The sequence below is a fragment of the Hylobates moloch genome, unplaced genomic scaffold, assembly GCF_009828535.3.
Source record: "Hylobates moloch isolate HMO894 unplaced genomic scaffold, HMol_V3 SCAFFOLD_16, whole genome shotgun sequence".
NCBI lineage: Eukaryota > Metazoa > Chordata > Mammalia > Primates > Hylobatidae > Hylobates > Hylobates moloch.
In genome coordinates this window covers 71271425-71292095 of record NW_026652291.1, presented here as the reverse complement: position 1 = coordinate 71292095, position 20671 = coordinate 71271425, and the positions used below count along the sequence as shown (strand labels likewise).

General features: G+C 45.5%; 2 protein-coding genes across 2 annotated transcripts in view; one reads left to right on the top strand and one right to left on the bottom strand.

Moving 5' to 3' along the window:
- Nucleotides 1-20671, top strand: part of EAPP (E2F associated phosphoprotein) — a 70553-nt gene that overhangs the window by 33121 nt on the left and 16761 nt on the right. The gene's annotated exons all lie outside the window — the stretch shown is intronic.
- On the bottom strand, nt 17280-18100 carry LOC116484923 (large ribosomal subunit protein uL23-like). The gene has a single exon (XM_032753733.2). The coding sequence runs from the start codon at nt 17918-17920 to the stop codon at nt 17429-17431; it is 492 nt and encodes a 163-aa protein (XP_032609624.1). The 5' UTR covers nt 17921-18100; the 3' UTR covers nt 17280-17428.

Sequence of the window (20671 nt, the reverse complement as noted above, 5' to 3'; positions counted from 1 at the left end):
GTATAGTGTTCAGAATCAGAACGAATTAAGAATTAATATTGGGGATAAATATGTTGGCGACTCAATGCTCAGAAAAGATATATGCAAATTAAGGTAAAGCATCGGGAGACTGGAACATTCACTAATCTTCCTGCCCTTAGAGATTTTAGTAAATTTCTCCTGTATCCTACTTTGTACAGTTAAAACTCGTTCCCCTGCTCAGTGAATTCCTGACATTGCTACCCCATGGTTCTATTTTCTCTTCTTGTTTTTTTTATTGTTGGTTTGACCCTATGCAGCAGTTTTAAACACACACACACACACACACACACACACACACACAAAAACTCAAACTAAGCATGTTCTGAATTTAGTAACTTTACTAAGGTTTAGGGAGGGATATTTACAAGAAAGGAATTCCGTTGCATGGCCCCTGGAAGACTGTCTGACCCCTCTGGGTAGTCTCAGTCTCCAGATGCTTCTCTCCAAGGACTTCTTTGTCAAAAGCAAACAGAATCAAGAGCTTCCTTTTTGCCTTTCTTTCAGGTCCACACCCAATATCACGATTGTAGTGCACTGGTTCTTAAAGTGTGGTCCCCAGACCAGCAGAATCAGCACCAGCTGGGAATTTGTCAGAAATGCAGACTTGGTTCAGATCCAGGCCAACTGTTTCAGAAATTCAGAGTGATTTAGGGTGGACCCCAGTAGTCTTTTTAACAAGTCCTTCAGTGATTCTGATGTATGCTAAAGTTTGAGAACCAATGTAGAGCACAATTTTCTAAAAAAGCATGTCAAAGAAGTAAGCTGGAGAACATTTTCATATTCACCTTAATACAGATAATTGCTCCTATCACCTCCCAGCTTTTGGTCACTGCTTTTAGTTAAGTGGGGTGTGTTTCACCTACTTCTAGGGCCAGAGCAACCCCAGTCCCAAGCACACTCATGGTGTGGAATTTTGGCTTTTGGCTTGTTGGTGCCAGATATGAATGGCATGATCTTTGCACTTGATCCTATTTCTCCGCCAAAGCTGAGGGCTTACTACATCATAAGGCTTTGAGAGTTGTTGTAGAATCTGAGGTTCTACAGTGTGGATTCACCCACAGTGAGAATGTGAATATCTTTGATGAATACTTACAGATGACTCATCTATAAAGGGCATAGAAATATCTTGAGCTAATATTCATCGTACGGGGCAGAAATATCGTGGAAGGAAAAATTGCAATGTCCTTATCACAAATTCATGGACTGAGGAGGATATTGCAAAGCTCTGAGCTCTAGGCCTTGGGCTCTAGGAATCAGGTTTGTCCAGAATCTTATCTGTCTATCATTTTCTTAATGGTCCTACTTTTGGGATTATGCCTAGAAAATTTTTCCTTGCCATTTTTTTCTTTTATACTTCTTTTATCTGTTTTTGTTTTTCGTATATCTCCTTGGTCCACTTGGAATTTATTTTGGCTTGAAACTGCATTAAATGTGTAAATGTGGAGAGCACTGATATCTTCATAATATCATGTTTTCCATCTGCTATGTTCTTTCATTATTCAAATCTATGTCTTTCGGTTTTTGTAGTACATTCATAAAAGTACCATACAAGTTTATTCCTAGGTGTTTGACATTTTCTTTTTTATTTTTGGTGGGTTTTTTTTGTTTTTTGTTTTTTTTAACAGAGTTTTGCTCTTGTCACCCAGGCTGTGGTGCAATGGCGTGATCTCAGCTCATTACAACCTCTGCCTCCCAGATTCAAGCGATTCTCCTGCCTCAGCCTCCTGAGTAGCTGGGATTACAGGTGTGCACTACCATGTCTGGCTAATTTTTGTATTTTTAGTAGAGACGGGGTTTCACCATGTTGTCCAGGCTGATCTTGAATTCCTGACCTCAGGTGATATGCCCGCCTTGGCCTCCCAAAGTGTTGGCATTACAGGTGTGATCTACCGCGCCCAGCCTTTTTTTTTTTTTTTTTTTTAAGACAGGGTCTTGCTCTGTTGCCCAGGCTGGAGGGCAGTGGCATAATCGTGGCTCACTGCAGCCTCAACCTCCTGGGATCAAGCAATCCTTTCACTCAGCCTCCTGGGTACCTGGAACCACAGTCGTGCAGCACCATACCCAGCTAATTAAAATTTTTTTTTGTAGAGACTGAGTCTTGCCATATTAGTCAGACTGGATTCTTTCTTCCTTCCTTTCCTTCCTTTTCTTTCTTTCTCTCTCTCTTTCTCTTTCTTTTTCTTTCTTTCTTTTCTTTCTCTCTCTCTCTCTCATTCTTTTTTACTATTTAAAATAGAATTTTTCCATTATATTTTCAAAAGTACCACACATTTTTATAGTTTATCTGTCATTATTATCTTTTGGCTTTTGCCATTACAAATGGGATCTTTTGTCCATTATATTTTCTTTCTTTCTTTTTTTTTTTTGAGACAGAGTCTCGCCTGTTGCCCAGGCTGGAGTGCAATGGTGTGATCTCGGCTCACTGAAACCTCCGCCTCCCGGGTTCAAGCAATTCTCCTGTCTCAGCCTCCCGAGTACCTGGGACTACAGGAGCCTGCCACCACGCCCGGCTAATTTTTGTATTTTTAGTAGAGACGGGGTTTCACTTTGTTGGTCAGGCTGGTCTTGAACTCCTGACCTCAGGTAATCCACCTGCCTCGGCCTCCCAAAGTGCTGGGATTGCAGGTGTGAGCCACCGCGCCTGGCCTGTCCATTATATTTTGTAACAGGCTATAGTTGGAGGAAAGCCATCAATTGTTGTAAATGGTTGCTGTACTTTTCAACTTCGCACCTTGCTGAACTTTGAGTTTGAATAGTTTTTCAGGTGATTCTCTTGGGTTTTCCCCTCCTCCCCTGCAGGCAGCGCTTCTCCATTGGTGTCTGGGTTATTGCACTTCCCTGTTTCTCCATGAACACACTCATCTTTGTTGCCTCTTCCTCCCTCCTCTTTTCCTTTAGACTTTTGCATTTTCCAAGTTTCAGTGTTTCAGCCTTGTACTCAACACGCAGTCTCTTCTTCAGAGAGTTCATCCACTTTTTTAAAAAGTTCCAGCCTCAATGTTAATGACTCCCAAGTCTATTTTGAGCCTTGACTTTAATTTTGAATATCCAAAAGCATAATAGATTTTCCAAGGATCTCGCAAAATCTTATCTCAAATGAATGAACTAGCTACTCTAGGATTCCTCTATTCCAGTTGTAGTATCCACTCCCTATCTGTGTAGGTTTAAAAATTTTTTAATTTATTTGATTCTCTATTCTTTGTTTCTTGTTTTCACTGAATCATCGTCTTTATTTATTTTATTTATTCCTTTAATCCTTTATTTATTTACTTACCTATTTTTGAGACACAGTTTCCCTCTGTCACCCAGGCTGGAGTGCAGTGGCGCGATCTTGGCTCACTGCAACCTCTGCCTCCCAGGTTCAAGTGATTCTCTAGCCACAGCCTCCCAACTAGCTGGGGTTACAGGCGTCCGCCAGCATTCCTGGGTAATTTATGTATTTTTAGTGGAGACAGGGCTTCACCATATTGGCCAGGCTGATCTTGAACTCTTGACTTCAAGTGATCCTCCAGCCTCGGCCTCCCAGTTGGGATTACAGGCGTGAGCCACCACACTCAGCCTCTTCTTCCTTTAAAGGGTTCCAAGGCCGGGCATGGTAGCTCACACCTGTAATCCCAGCACTTTGGGAGGCCAAGGCAGGCAGATCACCTGAGGTCAGGAATTCAAGACCAGCCTGGCCAGCATGGCAAAACCCCGTCTCTACTAAAAATACAAAAATTAGGCCAGACGCGGTGGCTCATGCCTGTAATCCCAGCACTTTGGGAGGCCGAGGTGGGGGGATCACCTGTGGTCAGGAGTTCAAGACCAGCCTGCTGCACTGCACTCCAGCCTGGGCGACAGAGTCAGACTCTATCTCAAAAAAAAAAAAGAAAAAAAAAAATTGGGGTGGTGGCAGGTGCCTCTAATCTCAGCTACTGAGGAGGCTGAGGCAGGAGAATCACTTGAACCCGGGAGGCAGAGGTTGCAGTGAGCTGAGATCGCGCCACTGCACTCCAGCCTGGGCAACAAGAGCAAAACTCCATCTCAAAAAATAATAAAAATAGAATAAAATATAATGTTCCATACTCATCTACTTTTTCATCTAGTCAAACACCGAGTCCAGGTTATTTTCATCCTTTGTGGACCATTACGACCGTCTTCCAACTGGTTTTCTTGCACCCAACCTCCCCTCCATTCACAGCTTCATCTGTTCATAATGAATTGAGTTCCTCCTGTGTGCCAGGTGCAATTTACAGATCAGTGACAGGGGCTCTGCTCTCAATGAGTTGAGACGAACAGGGGAAACAGGTAAACCAACAACCCCAATATTGTGGTTGGCGTGTGCCATGGCACAAATATAACACCAGGTGCCACCCGAGTAGAGAAGAGAAGGGTTAGGGACAGCTTTCAAGAAGAGAGAATGTTTGAGCCAAGTCTTACAGGATTAGTAGGAATTGGCCAGGAATTCAGCCCTGTGAGGCTAACTTTCTTTGACCAAACTCTGAGAAATTTTGTTTTCTGAATGCAAATTTTCCATGTATATATTTTCAAGACAGAGTCTTGCTCTGTTGAGCAGGCTGGAGTGCAGTGGTGCAGTCATGGCTCACTGAAGCCTCTACCTCCCAGGCTCAAGCAATCCTCCCCCTCAGCTTCCCAAGTAGCTGGGACTATAGGTGTGCCCCACCACGCCTTGTTAATTAAAAAACAATTTTTTTTTTTAGAGACAAGGGTTCACTATGTTGCCCAGGCTGGTCTCAAATTCCTGGGCTCAAGCAATCCTCCCACCTTGGCTTCCCAAACTGCTGGGATTACAGGTGTGAGGCACCATGCCCGGTCCCATAGCTTACTTTTCTTTTAAAGCGGACTTTAAGGCTCTTAAAATGCTATTTTCACATTTTAATAATTGTAATTCAAGGACAGAATTAGATTTTAAGCTAACAAATGACTATACTTATTAAGAAACTGAATCTCAGGCATAAATTTGCTAGATGTTTTTCCCTGCAACGTATGTGTAGTCATATCCCAAATACTATACTAAACAGATTGTTAAGTAGCCTTTTTGAGACCAGCAGGGTTCTCATAGATTGCGATGCAGTCCTAGCCCATTCAGGGACAGACTTGGAATCTGAGAAAGTCAGGTTTATTAACCCGTTGCAATCAGGTAGACCGTACACCAGAGGACCAAAGGACAGTTTTTTGTTTGTTTTTCTGTGTGTGTGTGTGTGTGTGTGTGTGTGTGTGTGTGTGTGTGTGTGTGTGTGTGTGTGTGTGTGTGTTTTGAGAGGGAGTTTTACTCTTGTCCAGGTTAGAGTGGCACGATCTCGGCTCACTGCAACCTCCGCTTCCCAGGTTCAAGTGATTCTCCTGCCACAGCCTCCCGAGTAGCTGGGATAACAGACGCCTGCCACCACGCCTCGCTAGTTTTTGTATTTTTAGTAGAGACGGGGTTTCACCATGTTGTCCAGGCTGGTCTGGAACTCCTGACCTCAAGTGATCCGCCCGCCTCAGCCTTCAAAGTGCTGGGATTACAGGCGTGACTCACCACGCCTGCCCCCAAAGGACAGTTTATGTAGGATTTGGGGGAAGGGTGGAGATAAACTTTAAATGAAGCAGTGTTTTGAAAGCTCAAAGCAAAACAGGGCTTGTGTAAAAGAATCAATGTCAGGCCTGAACTGCAAAATGCCCTTAGAATGTTGTTTCCTTGGAAACTGCAAAGTTTAGATGAGGAATGCTGTGTTCACAGATCCCCATTCGGAAACCTTGGACGTGGGTTGTCAATTAAGTCTGCTTCTGTGTATTAAGGCGACTTAGAGTCACCTGGCCAAGAGTGGAATATTTAATTCTTACTGATAGAATTTCAAACAGCAAAGTTTCTGATACTCTGTGAATTCAGAGAACAAAGGCTTTCAGTAAGAGAGCAGTGGTCAAAGAAGACAATACTTTACAGCTGTGTCATTGGGAGAGACGCTTTCTTGCTAATTTTGTAGATGCCTTCACGTGTGTCTGTTATCCTAATCAGGGCAGGGCAGATAATTTTAACCTTCTCAGTCCTACCAACTTTTCATCAGTGCTCATGTTACAATAAAGCAGGATCTGTAGACGAAACCAAAGCTCCCTGAGCGAAGCCTGTGGCTGGCTGGCCTCTGTTGCTGGCGTGGGCTGCTTGCCTTGCAGGGGTAATGGAATTGTGCGTAATGCTTACGTGTCTGGGCTGTGAGCTTCTTGAGACCTGGGCCTTTGAAAGATTCCATTTGTTCTACCAGTTCCCGGCACACACTGTTGAGACAACTCAGAGATGAGTCATCGGGGTTGCTCCCAAGTTTTTACTGATCTGCAACTCTCAACAGATCCAAGATGGGGCTAGTGAGGCCACCTGTCTCCTGACCGACTTGTCCTCACAATCCCAAGGGCTGTAAAGGCGCTAATGACTCCGGTTGTTGCTTGATTAGCAAAGAATCATTTGCATATGTGTCAAAATCGGCTAACTTGAGCCTTCACGCAGAGCCTTAAGCCATGCTGTGAGCTACTTGCAGAATCTCTGGCCCCGCCTTCAAAAGCAAGGCCTCTCCTTTAGTGATGGAGGTGTGGCACTAATGCTTCCCCTTTGCACAAGCTCTGATGGGAAAATGTGATAATGCCCTTCCAGAACATCCTTAAATAAAATGCAAACAGGTAAGCAATAGTCATTAATTTCTCAAAGTTAGCACTTACAGATTCCAAAAGAAGTAGTCTCATGTTTAAATGAACTCTTAACATCTTAGACCACCTTGGTGTGTAATTCCTCTGTGTTGACACAGAAGTAGCTAACATTAATGACTTTAAAGGCTCTCAAATGAAGTGGCTTTTCCTGTCTCTTGTTCTTGTGTTTTTGTTGGTTTGTTTTGTTTTTGAGACAGTTTCCCTCTGTTGCCCAGGCTGGAGTGCAGTCACCTGATCTTGGCTCACTGCAACATCCCCCTCCCAGGTTCAAGTGATTCTCGTACCTCAGCCTCCTGAGTAGCTGGGGTTACAGGTGCCTGCCATCAGACATGGCTAATTTTTGTATTATTAGTAGAGACGGGTTTTCTCCATGTTGGCTAGGCTGGTCTTGAACTCCTGACCTCAAGTGATCTGCCTGCCTTGGCCTCCCAAAGTGCTGGGATTACATGTGTTAGCCACTGCGCCTGGCCTTTTGTTTTGTTTTGCTTTTGATAGAGTTTCGCTCTGTTGCCTACGCTGGAATGCAGTGTCTCAGCCCACTGCAACCTCTACCTCCAGGGTTCAAGCAATTCTCGTGCCTCAGCCTTCCAAGTAGCTGGGATTATAGGCGTCAGCCACCATGCCCAGCTAACTTTTTTTGTATTTTTAGTAGAGAGGGGGTTTTGCCATGTTGGCCAGGCTGGTCTCCAACTCCTGGCCTCAAGTGATCGGCCCGCCTCAGCCTCCTACTGCTGGGATTACAGGCGTGAGCCAATGCGCTAGGCTCTGTTCCTGGGTCTGTAAATTGCCAAACAGGTCTGAGTTTCCCAGGGTTCCCATGCCTGTGCAGAAATGCCAGGTTTTGCAGGGCTTTAGGGACTACGGCCAGAGTAATCTCTTTTCTTCTTTTACTGAGTAAGCTGCTTTATAAAGTAACTTCGGCTTTCTTTTTTTTTTTTTTTTTTTTTTTGAGATGAAGTTTCACTTCTTGTCACCCAGGCTGGAGTGCAATGGCATGATCTCAGCTCACTGCAACCTCTGCCTCCCAGGTTCAAGAGATTCTCCTGCCTCAGCTTCCCAAGTAGCTGAGATTACAGGCATTAGCCACCACACCCGGCTAACTTTTGTATTTTTAGTAGAGATAGGGTTTCGCCATGTTGGCCAGGCTGGTCTTGAACTCCTGACCTCAAGTGATCTGCCCGCCTCGGCCTCCCAAGGCGCTGGGATTACAGGCGTGAGTCACTGCACCCGGCCAACTTTCGCTTTTAAGTGTTTAGCTTTTGGTTCAGAATTACTTTATTGAATCAAACATAGTGGTCCCTGCTTATTAGTCCCTGCTTCCCCCTTTTCTTCTTTTTTACCTAATAAAACCCTGCTTTACTCACCCTTCAGACCATCTGCAAGCCTCAGTTTTCCTGGCCATGGGATGGACGAGGACCCCATCTTTAGCTGAACTAAGGAAAAGTTCTGCAACACAAGGCTGCCAAGATGGCTTTGCTTTGCTTTTCTTTTTTTTTTTTTTTTTGAGACGAAGTCTCGCTCTGTCGCTCAGGCTGGAGTACACTGGTGTGATCTCAGCTCACTGCAACCTACACCTCCTGGGTTCCAGTGATTCTCCTGTCTCAGCCTCCCAAGTAACTGGAATTACCGGCGTGCATCACTACGCCTGGCTGATTTTTGTATTTTTAGTAGAGACGGGGTTTTGCCACATTGGCCAGGCTGGTCTGGAACACCTGACCTCAGGTGACCCTCCCTCCTCAGCCTCCCAAAGTGCTGGGATTACAGGCATGAGCCACTGCACCCGGCAAGACAGCTTTCCTCTATATGACATGTGATAAATAATTCCTAGGGATGATCACGGTCTGTCAAAATATATCATGTGCCTTCCTAGAGAGTCCCAGAGAGCATTACACGGATGACACGGACTTGCATGAAATGTGCCTTCCCCAGTGTGTTTTGTTTTTGTTTTTTTGAGACAGGGTCTTGTTTCGTTGCCCAGGCTGGGGAGCAATGGTGCAATCAGAGCTCACTGCCGCCTCAAATTCCCTGGCTCACGGAATCCTCCTGCTTCAGCCTCCTGGGTAGCTGGGGCTACAGACGTGTACCACCACACCTGGCTAATTTTTTTTCTTTTTTGTACATACTGTGTTTTGTCATGTTGCCCAGGCTAGTCTCAAACTCCTGGGCTCAAGCAATCTTCCTGCTTTGGCTTCCCAAAGTGCTGAGATTACAGGCATTAGCCACAGTGCCTGGCTCCACTGTGCTTTGAATACGTGAAAGTTGTCAGAATCAAAATGGAGCCACTAATATTGACTGGGTGCAGTGGCTCATGCCTGTAATCCTAGCACTTTGGGAGGCCAAGGTGGGCGGATCACTTGAGGTCAGGACTTTGAGACCAGCCTGACCAATATGGTGAAACCCTGTCTCTATTAAACACACACACACACACACACACACACACACACACACTAGCCGGGTGTGGTGGCGGGCACCTATAATCCCAGCTACTCAGGAGGCTGAAGCAGGAGAATCACTTGAACCCGGAAGGCAGAGGTTGCAGTGAGCTCAGATCGTGCCACTGCACTCCAGCCTGGATGACAGAGTGAGACCCCGTCTCAAAAACAAAACGAAACAAAACAAAAAACAAAAAAAAAATGGAGTCACTAATATTAAAACAAAAACAAAAACAAAACCTCTGACAAACAGAGCTGGGGATGGCCAGAAAGAGAAATTCTCATGTTCCTATGCCTAATAACAAAATCTATCACAGAAGACTGCAAAAGTCCGGGCGCGGTGGCTCACGCCTGTAATCCCAGCACTTTGGGAGACCGAGGCGGGTGGATCACAAGGTCAGGAATTCAAGACCAGCCTGGCCAAGATGGTGAAAGCTCGTCTCTACTAAAAATACAAAAATTAGCTGGGCGCGGTGGCAGGCACTGTAATTCCAACTACTGAGGAGGCTGAGGCAGGAGAATTGCTTGAACTCAGGGGGCGGAGGTTGCAGTGAGCCAAGATCACGCCACTGCACTCCAGCCTGGGTGTCAGAGTGAGACTCTGTCTCCAAAAAAAAAAAAAAAAGACTGCAAAAACCACAATCTTGCACAAAGGCCATCACAACGTTACACACAAAATAATTCTGCAAGGACATCTGCCCAGCAACTGCCTGTTCAACCTTCAAGTGGCATCACCCTTGTTACTGATCTTTGTAGGCAAGGATAATTACCTTAAAACAATTATGTAATCCTCACTTTTTCCTTTAACAGCCTTTGTGTTCTTTTGCTTCCCTCAATCCATACATAGATTACTATGGTATGTGTATTCCCACATTATTCCATGTGTGTCCAGTCTTTTAGCTTCTCTGGACCACATTTGAAGAATATTTGTCTTGGGGCCACTTTTTTTTTTTTTTTTTTTTGAGACGCAGTCTCGCTGTGCTCTGTCGCCTAGGCTGGAGTGCAGTGGCGTGATCTTGGCTCACTGCAAGCTCCACCTCCCAGGTTCACACCATTCTCCTGCCTCAGCCTCCCCAGTAGCTGGGACTACAGGCGCCTGCCACCATGCCCGGCTAATTTTTTGTATTTTTAGTAGAGACGGGGTTTCACCATGCTAGCCAGGATAGTCTCGATCTCCTGACCTCGTGATCTGTCTGCCTTGGCCTCCCAAAGTGCTGGGATTACAGGTGTGAGCCACCGCGCCTGCCTGTAAATTTTTAACATATAAACAGTTATAAACATAAAACAGTACTAAAAAGCAACAAAAACAGCATTTCCCTCCCCTAGACATGATCCTGTTGCTCAGCGGTATCTACTTCCAATTCACTTTTTTTTCTGGTATTCACTTTCTCTATCTAAATAATATGTTTATAATATGGATTCTTGATTCATATTACTTTAGTTAATTACATTTACTTTATATTATGGTCAGAAAGAAACCTAGAACTCTTCTCTACCCTGCCTTCAACATGACTATAGTGCAGGCTTTTTTTTTTTTTTTGAGACAGAGTTTTGCTCTTGTTACCCAGACTGGAGTGCAATGGTGCGATCTTGGCCCACTGCAATCTTCGCCTCCCGGGTTCAAGTGATTTTCCTGCCTCAGCCTCCCAAGTAGCTAGGATTACAGTCATGTGCCACCACATCCAGCAAATTTTGTATTTTTAGTAGAGGCAGGGTTTCGCCATTTGGCCAGGCTGGTCTCGAACTCCTGACCTCAAGGGATCCACTCATCTCACCCTCCCAAAGTGCTGGGATTACAGGTGTGAGCCACTACACCTGGCAGTAGAGGCTTTCTTTCAAAAATTGATATCAAGTGATTACATTATGGGTGAACTAAGCAACGTAAGTTGATTATCATTCCTTTCTTTTTTTTTTTGAGATGGAGTCTCGCTCTATTGCCCAGGCTGGAGTGTAATGGCACCATCCAGGCTCACTGCAGTCTCTGTCCTCTGGGTTCAACTGATTCAGCAGAGTAAGACTCTGCCTCAGCCTCCTGAATAGCTGAGATTACAGGTGCTTGCCACAACACCAGGCTAATTTTTAAATTTTTAGCAGAGATGGGGTTTCACTGTGTCAGCCAGGCTGGTCTCGAACTCCTGATCTCAAATGATCTGCCCACCTTGGCCTCCCAAAATGCTGGGAATACAGGCGTGAGCCACCGTGCCCAGCCTGAAACCTTTATATTTTTAACCCATGACGTTTCCCCTGTGCCATCCAATGTAAATATAATATGACACTATTTTTAAAAATATGTGTATCAGAATAATTAACTTTTTTCAGTTTCTTTTTTTCTTCTTTCCTACACAACATGAATGTATTTTTTCAGTTTCTTGAATTTATTTTGTGTTTACTATGAGCAAAAACATAGTTGATACTGTCAGAATAATTAATTTTATTCTTAATTACTTTGGGAAACTGTACGCTTATTGTTCTGATGCTATTCTTGCTAAAACATTCTTAGAACTTTTCTTTTCTTTCTTTTTTTTTTTTTCTGAGATGGAGTCTTGCTCTGTTGCCCAGGCTGGAGTGCAGTGGCTCCATCTCAGCTCACTGCAACCTCCACCGCCTGAATTCAAGCAATTCTCCTGCCTCAGCCTGCCAAGTAGCTGGGATTACAGGGTCGTGACACCATGCCCGTTTAATTTTTTTTTTTATTATTATTTGTAGTAGAGACGGGGTTTCACCATGTTGGCCAGGCTGGTCTTGAATTCCTGGGTGCAACCCCTGGGTAGACTGTGACAATGCAGGTAGCAGGATGCTGCAGGGGAGGGGTGTGCTAGGGCCTGTGTACTCGTTCAGGGAGAAAGGGGTGCTTGGGGCCTGAAGGAAGTAATAAGGGCAGCATGAAGGAGGAGACAGTGGGGCTAATCCTTAACAGATGAGCTGGAATTCACCAGGAGGACTCAGGTGCTTCCCGGCACAGGGAAGTGAGAAAGAACGTGTTCCACAGAGAGGAGTCATAATTCAGTGTGCCGGCTGGTGAGAGGCCAGAGCAAAAGCATGAAGAACCTTGCCTATCCTACTGAGATGATGAAAAATCATAGAAAGTTTCTAGGACGATACACTCAGGCAGCAGTGAAGGAGGATAGGGTTAGAAGACGAGAGGAAGATGAGGTATGAGGCTAATGCAGCTCATTGCACAACACGGGGGTGGGGAGGCTCTGTGGGAGGTGCCTGAGGGGAACAGGCACACCTTCCCCACTGATTCCTAGAGGGAGTTGAAAAGCTCTTGTTTTTCAACAATACAGGTGTAAGTGGCTCACGCCTGTAATCCTAGCACTTTGGGAGGCCGAGGCAGGCAGATCACCTGAGGTCAGGAGTTTGAGACCAGTCTGGCTAATATGGCGAAACCCCATCTCTACTAAAAATAAAAAAATTGGCCAGGCGCAGTGGCTCACACCTGTAATCCCAGCACTTTGGGAGGCTGAGGTGGGTGGATCACGAGGTCAGGGGTTTGAGACCAGCCTGACCAACATGGTGAAACCCCGTCTCTACTAAAAATACAAAAATTAGCTGGGCGTGGTGGCGGGCGCCTGTAATCCCAGCTACTCAGGAGGCTGAGGCAGGAGAATTGCTTGAACCTGGGAGGCAGAGGTTGCAGTGAGCCGAGATCACGCCACTGCACTCCAGCCTGGGCTACAGAGCGAGACTCCGAGACTCCGTCTCAAACAACAAAACAAAACAAAAATTAGCTGGGCGTGGTGGTGCATGCATTTAATCCCACCTACTCGGGAGGCTGAAGTAGAAGAATCGCTTGAACCCAGGAGGGAGAGCTTGCAGTGAGCCGAGATTGCGCCACTGCACTCCAGCCTGGGTGACAGAGCAAGATTCCGTCTCAAAAAGAAAAAAACAAAACAAAACAAAAACCAAAACCAAACAAACAAAAAAATTGTTGTAACTCTCAGAAATGTGTTAGAACTATCGGGGCCGGTCACGGAGGCTATCGCCTGTAATCCCAGCACTTTGGGAGGCCGAGGAGGGTGAATCACGAGGTCAGGAGATCAAAACCATCCTGGCTAACAGCGAAACCCCGTCTCTACTAAAAAATACAAAAAATTAGCCAGGCGTGGTGGCGGGCACTTGTAGTCCCAGCTACTCAGGAGGCTGAGGCAGGAGAATGGCGTGAACCCGGGAGGCGGAGCTTGAGTGAGCTGAGATCCAGCTTGGGTGACAGAGCGAGACTCAACCTCAAAAAAAAAAAAAAAAAAGAAAAGTGTTAGAACTATCCAATATGGGAACCATGTATATATATGTATGTGTATACATACATATATATACATGGTTCCCATATACATATATATGGTGAAATATGTATACACATATATGGTGAAATATATATACACATATATGGTGAAATATATATACACATATATGGTGAAATATATATACACATATATGGTGAAATATATTTACATATATATGGTGAAATATATATACATATATGGTGAAATATACATATATATACTATATACACATATATATACCATATATACACATATATATACCATATATACACATATATATACCATATATATACATGGTGAAACATAACCCACAGTTCCACGTGCTCTTCGAGAGCGTAACAATTAAACATTTTTCATCAAGGTGGAAAATGACAAACTAGTTTCCGCCACTCTCCACCGAACCAAAACACAGGCTGCACCTTTGGCTCATCCAGGTGAGAACCAGTGGTTAACCTAAGATATGGCCTGGGAAGAAAGGAGAGAGGTGGCAGGACAGTGGAGTCATCCAATGGCTAGGGAATGATTATATATGTTGGTCAGTAATCTAAAGTGAAGGTAGAGGCAGAGGGAGGAGTCTAGGAGAATTCCTAAACTTCTGTTTTGGTCACTAACTTTTGAAATTGCCTTTCGAGTTCCTGTATGGGCCAAGATCAGTTTCACGACTTTATCATGAGAAACATTTCATGACTTTTTTTTACGCATTCAAGAAAGCATGAACCAGTTTGGTAACCTACACGAATCATCAGATTATTCTCTAATTGACTTTGGGATATTTATAAAAAAGGACCTACTTTCAAAGGATAAGATTTGCCCCCAGTAAGGATTTATAAGAGAACATGCTCACGCTCTGTCCCTTTTTTCAAAAAATGTTTTCTTCTCTCATGTGGAAATGGGAAAATATTTCTTAATTGGAAAAATGTAGTCAAAACTCAGCCTTTGACTTAGCCAAGGGGCTTGCCGTTCTGAAGAGGCCGGGACCTTTCGAGTCCTGGATGTCTCTGGCTCATGCAGTTTCCTCCGTCTAGAATGTCTCCACATGGCCCCCTCCTCACATTTCCAACTTTAGGCTGGGGAATCCTACACACCCTTCAAGGCCCACGTTAAATGTCATCTCTTCCATCAGGCCTTCCTAACACCCAGACATTTCAGGCAGAAAAAATCCCTGCCTCTTCTGGACTGTTTTCCCTACTAGCCTGTGCCTTCTTTTAATGGAGGCCCCTCATGCCCATCTCTGAGTTGCCATCATTCACACACCTGGGATACAGCATTTTTTTTTTTTTTTTTTTTTTTGAGGCAGCATCTCACTCTACCCAGGCTGGAGTGCAGTGGTGTAATCATAGCTCACTGCAGCCTTGAACTCTTGGGTTCAATTGACCCTCCTGCCTAAGCCTCCTGGGTAGCTAGGACCACAGGTGTAAACCACCACACTTGGCTAAATTGTATTAAATTAAATTAATTAATTAATTTATTTATTTTTTGCGACGGAGTCTCACTCTTGTTGCCCAGGCTGGAATGCAGTGGTGCGATCTTGGCTCTCTTCAACCTCCACCTCCTGGGTTCAAGTGATTCTTCAGCCTTAGCCTCCTGGGTAGCTAGGATTACAGGTGCCCGCCACCACGCCCAGCCAATTTTTGTATTTTTAGAAAAGACGAGGTTTCACAATGTTGGGCAGGCTGGTCTCGTACTCCTGACCTCTGGTGATCTGCCCACCTCAGCCTCCCAAAGTGCTGAGATTACAGGCATGAGACACCGTGCCTGGCCTACACTTGGCTAAATTTTAAATATTTTTTTGTAGAGATAGGGTCTTGCTATGTTGTCCAGGCTGGCATTGAACTCTTGGCTTCTAGCGATCCTCCCATGTTGGCTTCCCAAAGTGCTGGGATTACAGACATGAGCTGCCATGGCCCAACATAAATGTAATTCCTTTGGTGGAGTTGTGGAGGATTCGGAAATGTAGGAACTGACGCTCCATCTGTCTGAGAGGGTTGGAACCCAGAGGCCACCATTAGGAGGCTATAGGAAGGTGTCCAGCCTGGGGGCAGAAGCTCTTAGCACCTGGCACTGGCAATAGGTAGCCATCAGGGAGCACTGAAATGAAGGTAGGGTGAGCTGGGGTTTAAAGCCAGGATAATTGCCTCTGGGAAGCCTGGAAGGGCAAGGGAGACAGGGACCAAGGCAGGAACTTGGCATGGAGTCAGGGATGTGGGGAAGGCAAAGGGCTACTGGGATGGTTTAATTGAGGACTTAGGGACCAGAGATAAGGCATTCTCCGAAATGTGAGGAAAAGGTTGGGCGTGTCGGCCAGGCGAGGTGGCTCACACCTGTAGTTCCAGCACTTTGGGAGGCTGAGGCAGGCAGATCACTTGAGGTCAGGAGTTCGAGACCAGACTAGCCAACAAAGTGAAACCCCATCTCTACTAAAAATACAAAAATTAGCTGGGTGTGGTGGCGCAGGGCTGTAGTCCCAGCTACTTGGAAGGGTGAGGCAGGAGAATTGCTTGATCCCAGGAGGTGGAGGTTGCAATGAGCCAAGATCGTGCCACTCCAGCCTGGATGACAGAGCGAGACGCCGTCTCAAAAAAAAAAAAAAAAAAAGCCTGGGAGCAATGGCTCACGCCTGTAATCCCAGCACTTGGGGAGACCGAGGTGGGTGGATCACAAGGTCAGGAGTTCAAGACCAGCCTGGCCAACGTGGTGAAACCCTGTCTGTACTAAAAATACAAAAATTAGCTGGGTGTGGTGGTGGGCGCCTGTAATCCAAGCCACTTGGGAGGATGAGGCAAGAGAATCGCTTGAACCCAGGGGGTGGAGATTGCAGTGAGCCAAGATTGTGCCATTGCACTCCAGCCTGGGCAACAAAGAGGGAAATTCTGTCTCAGAAAAAAAAAAAGCCTGGGCACGGTGGCTTATGCTTATAATCCCAGCACTTTGGGAGGCTGAGGCAGGCGGGTCACTTGAGGCCAGGAGTTCGAGACCAGCCTGGCCAACATGGTGAAACCCCATCTCTACTAAAAATACGAAAAAATTAAGCTGGGTGTGGTAGCGCTCGCCTGTGACCCCAGCTACCGGGGAGCCTAAGGCACAAGAATCACTTGAACCTGGGAGGCGGAGGTTCCAGTGAGCCAAGATCACACCACTGTACTCCAGCCTGGATAACAGAGCAAGACTCTGTCTCAAAAAAAAAAAAAAAAAAGAGGAAAAAAATCAAGTGATGGGCCGGGCGCCGGTGGCTCACACCTGTACTCCCAGCACTTTGGGAGGCCGAGGCAGGTGGATCACGAGGTCAAGAGATCGAGACCATCCTGGACAACATTGTGAAATCCCATCTCTACTAAAAATAAAAAAAGGCCGGGCACGGTGGCTCATGCCTGTAATCCCAGCACTTTGGGAGGCTGAAGCAGGTGGATCACGAGGTCAGGAGATCCAGACCATGCTGGTTAACACGGTGAAACCCCATCTCTACTAAAAATACAAAAAATTAGCTGGGCGTGGTGGCGGACGCCTGCAGTCCCAGCTACTCTGGAGGCTGAGGCAGGAGAATGGCCTGAACCTGGGAGGTGGAGCTTGCAGTGAGCCGAGATCGCGCCACTGCACTCCGGCCTGGGCGAAAGAGCGAGACTCTGTCTCAAAAAAAAATAAAAAAATAAAAAAATTAGCTGGGCATGGTGGCGCGCACCTGTAGTCCCATCTACTCGGGAGGCTGAGGCAGGAGAACCACTTGAACCCGGGAGGCAGAGGTTGCAGTGACCCAAGATCACGCCACTGCACTCCAGCCTGGGTGACAGTGAGAGACTATGTCTCAAAAAAAAAAAAAAAAAAAAATCAAGTGATGAGTCAAATCGTTGGTGCAGACTGCTGCTGTTACTACATTTTGGAAGAGCAGAGAATCATTAAACTCCATTAAATTTTTTTTTTTGGTGAAAAGATATACATATTTAGAATTAGCCAGCTGGACTCAGTTTAGATGATCCCAATTTTTTTGGCAACATCCAAAACATCGCAATCGGGAGCCAGTCAAACATATGCCTTCTTCTCTCCATCAGGCCGAATCAGGGTGTTGACCTGGGCCGCATCGATGTCACAGAGCTTCTTCACAGCCTGTTTGATCTGGGGCTTGTTGGTTTTAACATCCACCCTGAACACAAGTGTGGTGGTGTCTTCTATCTTCTTCATCGCGGACTCAGTGGTCCGCAGAAACTTGATGATGGCACAGTGGTCAAGCTTGTTTCTCCTGGGGGCGCTCTTCCGAGGATATTTGGGCGGCCTCCGGAGTCGCAGTGTCCTGGGCCTCTGGAAGGTGGGTGACGTGCGGGTCTTCTTTTTTTTGTGGATGTGGACACCTTTCAACACTGCCGTCTTGACCTTTAACGCCTTCGCTTTGGCTTCGGCTTTAGGAGGGGCAGGCACTTCCTTCTTTGCTTTCAGCGCCACCTTGTGAAAAGGGCAAATTCCATTAAATTTAAGAAGGAAAACTTGAGCTAAATCTGGAAGAACATGATTTAACATAATTTGGACACTTAGAGGCAAGTGGGGAAGAAATTCCTGGCATAAAGGTAGGGGCAAGCATGTGGTGTTTATGAATGGAGGAGTCTTTTGTGGATGTGGGGGCCACCAGCATGTGTGGAGACTCTAGTAACCAGGAGATTGCAGTCTGAGGGTGGAGTTCCTACCAGATGCAAAAGAAAACGGGGGCCCTGGGCCGGGCGTGGTGGTTCACGCCTGTAATCCCAGCACTTTGGGAAGCCATGGTGGGTGGATCACTTGAGGCTAGGAGTTCGAAACAAGCCTGGCCAACATGGTGAAACCCTGTCTCTACTAAAAATACAAAAATCAGCTGGGTGTGTTGACCTGTGCCTGTAAACCCAGCTACTTGGGAGGCTGAGACAGGAGAATCACTTGAACCCAGGAGGTGATGGTTGCAGTGAGCCGAGATCACACCACTGCATTCCAGCCTCAGTGACAGAGCAAGACTGTCTTTTTTTTTTTTTTTTGAGACGGAGTCTCGCTCTGTCGCCCAGGCTGGAGTGCAGTGGCGCAGTCTCGGCTCACTGCAAGCTCCGCCTCCCGGGTTCACGCCATTCTACTGCCTCAGCCTCTCCGAGTAGCTGGGACTACAGGCGCCCACCACCACGCCCGGCTAAGTTTTTGTATTTTTTAGTAGAGACGGGGTTTCACCGTGGTCTCGATCTCCTGAGCTCGTGATCCGCCCGCCTCAGCCTCCCAATGTGCTGGGATTACAAGCGTGAGCCACCGCGCCCGGCCTAAGACTGTCTTAAAAAAAAAAAAAAAAAATGATCAGGTGTGGTGGCTCACATCTGTAATCCCAGCACTTTGGGAGGCTGAGGCGGGTGGATCATCTGAGGTCAGGAGTTCGAGACCAGCCTGACCAACATGGAGAAACCCCATCTCTACTAAAAATACAAAATTAGCCAGGCGTGGTGGTTCATGCCTGTAATTGCAGCTACTCGGGAGGCTGAGACAAGAGAATCGCTTGAACCGAGGAAGCAGAGGTTGCAGTGAGCCAAGATCGCGCCATTGCACTCCAGCCTGGGCAACAAGAAAGAAACTCCGTCTCAAAAAAATAAAAAAAAAAAATAAAAAATTTAAAAAGAAAAGAAAAGAAAATAGGGGCCCTTATGCTTTGTGAGCAGAAGAATGATAAGGACAGCCATTTGTTAGGGAGGCGATGTGAGCTGTTCATTGAAGCCTACGGATCCTGGAGTCCTGTAATTGCCAGAAAACTTTGATAATCAAATCAGAGCTGAAGACAAGGTGGGAAAGGCCTGTGGCCAGGGTTTCTAAGTCAGTTTGTGTGCTGGGGAGACTTGAAACCACTGCGTAGATTCATGTCTTCCTTGGAACATCAGATTCACTTGGGAGATTTTGGGGGAAAATATATATTGAAACAATATATGATATATATTGTAACTATATATTATATATTGCTACAATATATGATACATTGTAACTATATTATATATTGCTACAATATATGATATATATTGTAACTATATATATCATATGTTGTAACAATATGTATCATATATTGAAACAATATATATCATATATTGAAACAATATATATCATATATTGAAACAATATATATCATATATTGAAACAATATATGATATATATTGAAAATATGAACCCCAAATATCTGAGACAGGTCCCGGCAATTTAGAAAGTTCATTTTTCCAAAGTTAAGGACCTGTGGCAAGGCGTGGTGGTTCATGCTTGTAATCCCAGCACTTTGGGAGGCGGGAGGATCATCTGAGGTCAGGAGATTGAGACCAGCCTGACCAAGACGGTGAAACCCATCTGTACTAAAAATACAAAAATTAGCTGGGCATAGTGGCACATGCCTGTAATCTTAGCTACTTGGGAGGCTGAGGCAGGAGAATCGCTTGAACCCAGGAGGTGGAGGTTGCAGTGAACCAAGATGGCACCGCTGCACTCCAGCTTGGGTGACAGAGCAAGATTCTGTCAAAAAAAAAAAAAAAAAGGATGCATGCCTGTTAGAAATACAAAAAATGTTAGAAATAGATAATCGGTGCTGTAAAGAAAAGTCAGCACAGAGACAAAAGATCTCTTAGCAAGGACATCTTTACTTGGAAGGGTGCTCAATCGCAGATGGAACAATGGCGAGAGCACACTTGAACAAAGGAAAAGCAGACATATTTATCCCTTAGGCGTTTGGATCACCTTACTGCTGTGTCCTGCATCCATTGGCTGGAGTGGGACCTCACAATCTTAAACTGATACTCGCTTTGCCAATAGCCTGAAACTTTCCTAAATAGATAAGTGCAAGGACAAAGAAGTTGCTTACAAAAGGTTTAAGGAAGCAATAAATTTCCAAATAAGGAAGGGACATAGGCTGTGAGCTGCAACGTGTCTGTGAGCATGTCCAACAGTTACATAGAATAGGGCTTAACAAAGAGTTATTAGCACAAAGTAAGGAGGCTTGAAGAAAGTTAGTCTTTAAAAGGAACTACTATTTCTAACACTTATGTTTTATTCTTTAACAAGAAGGGGAACTTTGAAGAGGAAACTTTTACTTTCCACAATGCCCATGACACAGCCTCAGGAGGGCCTGACAATATGTGCCCAAGGTGGTTGGGGCACAGCTTGGTTTTATACATGTTAGGGAGACATGAGACATCAATCAATATATGTAAGATGAACATTGGCTAGGTCCAGAAAGGCAGGACAACTCTAAGCGCTGAGTTATCTACCTATGACCTAGGAGGGGGCTTCCAG

Excerpts from the sequence above, each read along its gene's own strand:
- LOC116484923 (XM_032753733.2), bottom strand. The coding sequence starts at position 17,920 with ATGTTAAATCATGTTCTTCCAGATTTAGCTCAAGTTTTCCTTCTTAAA.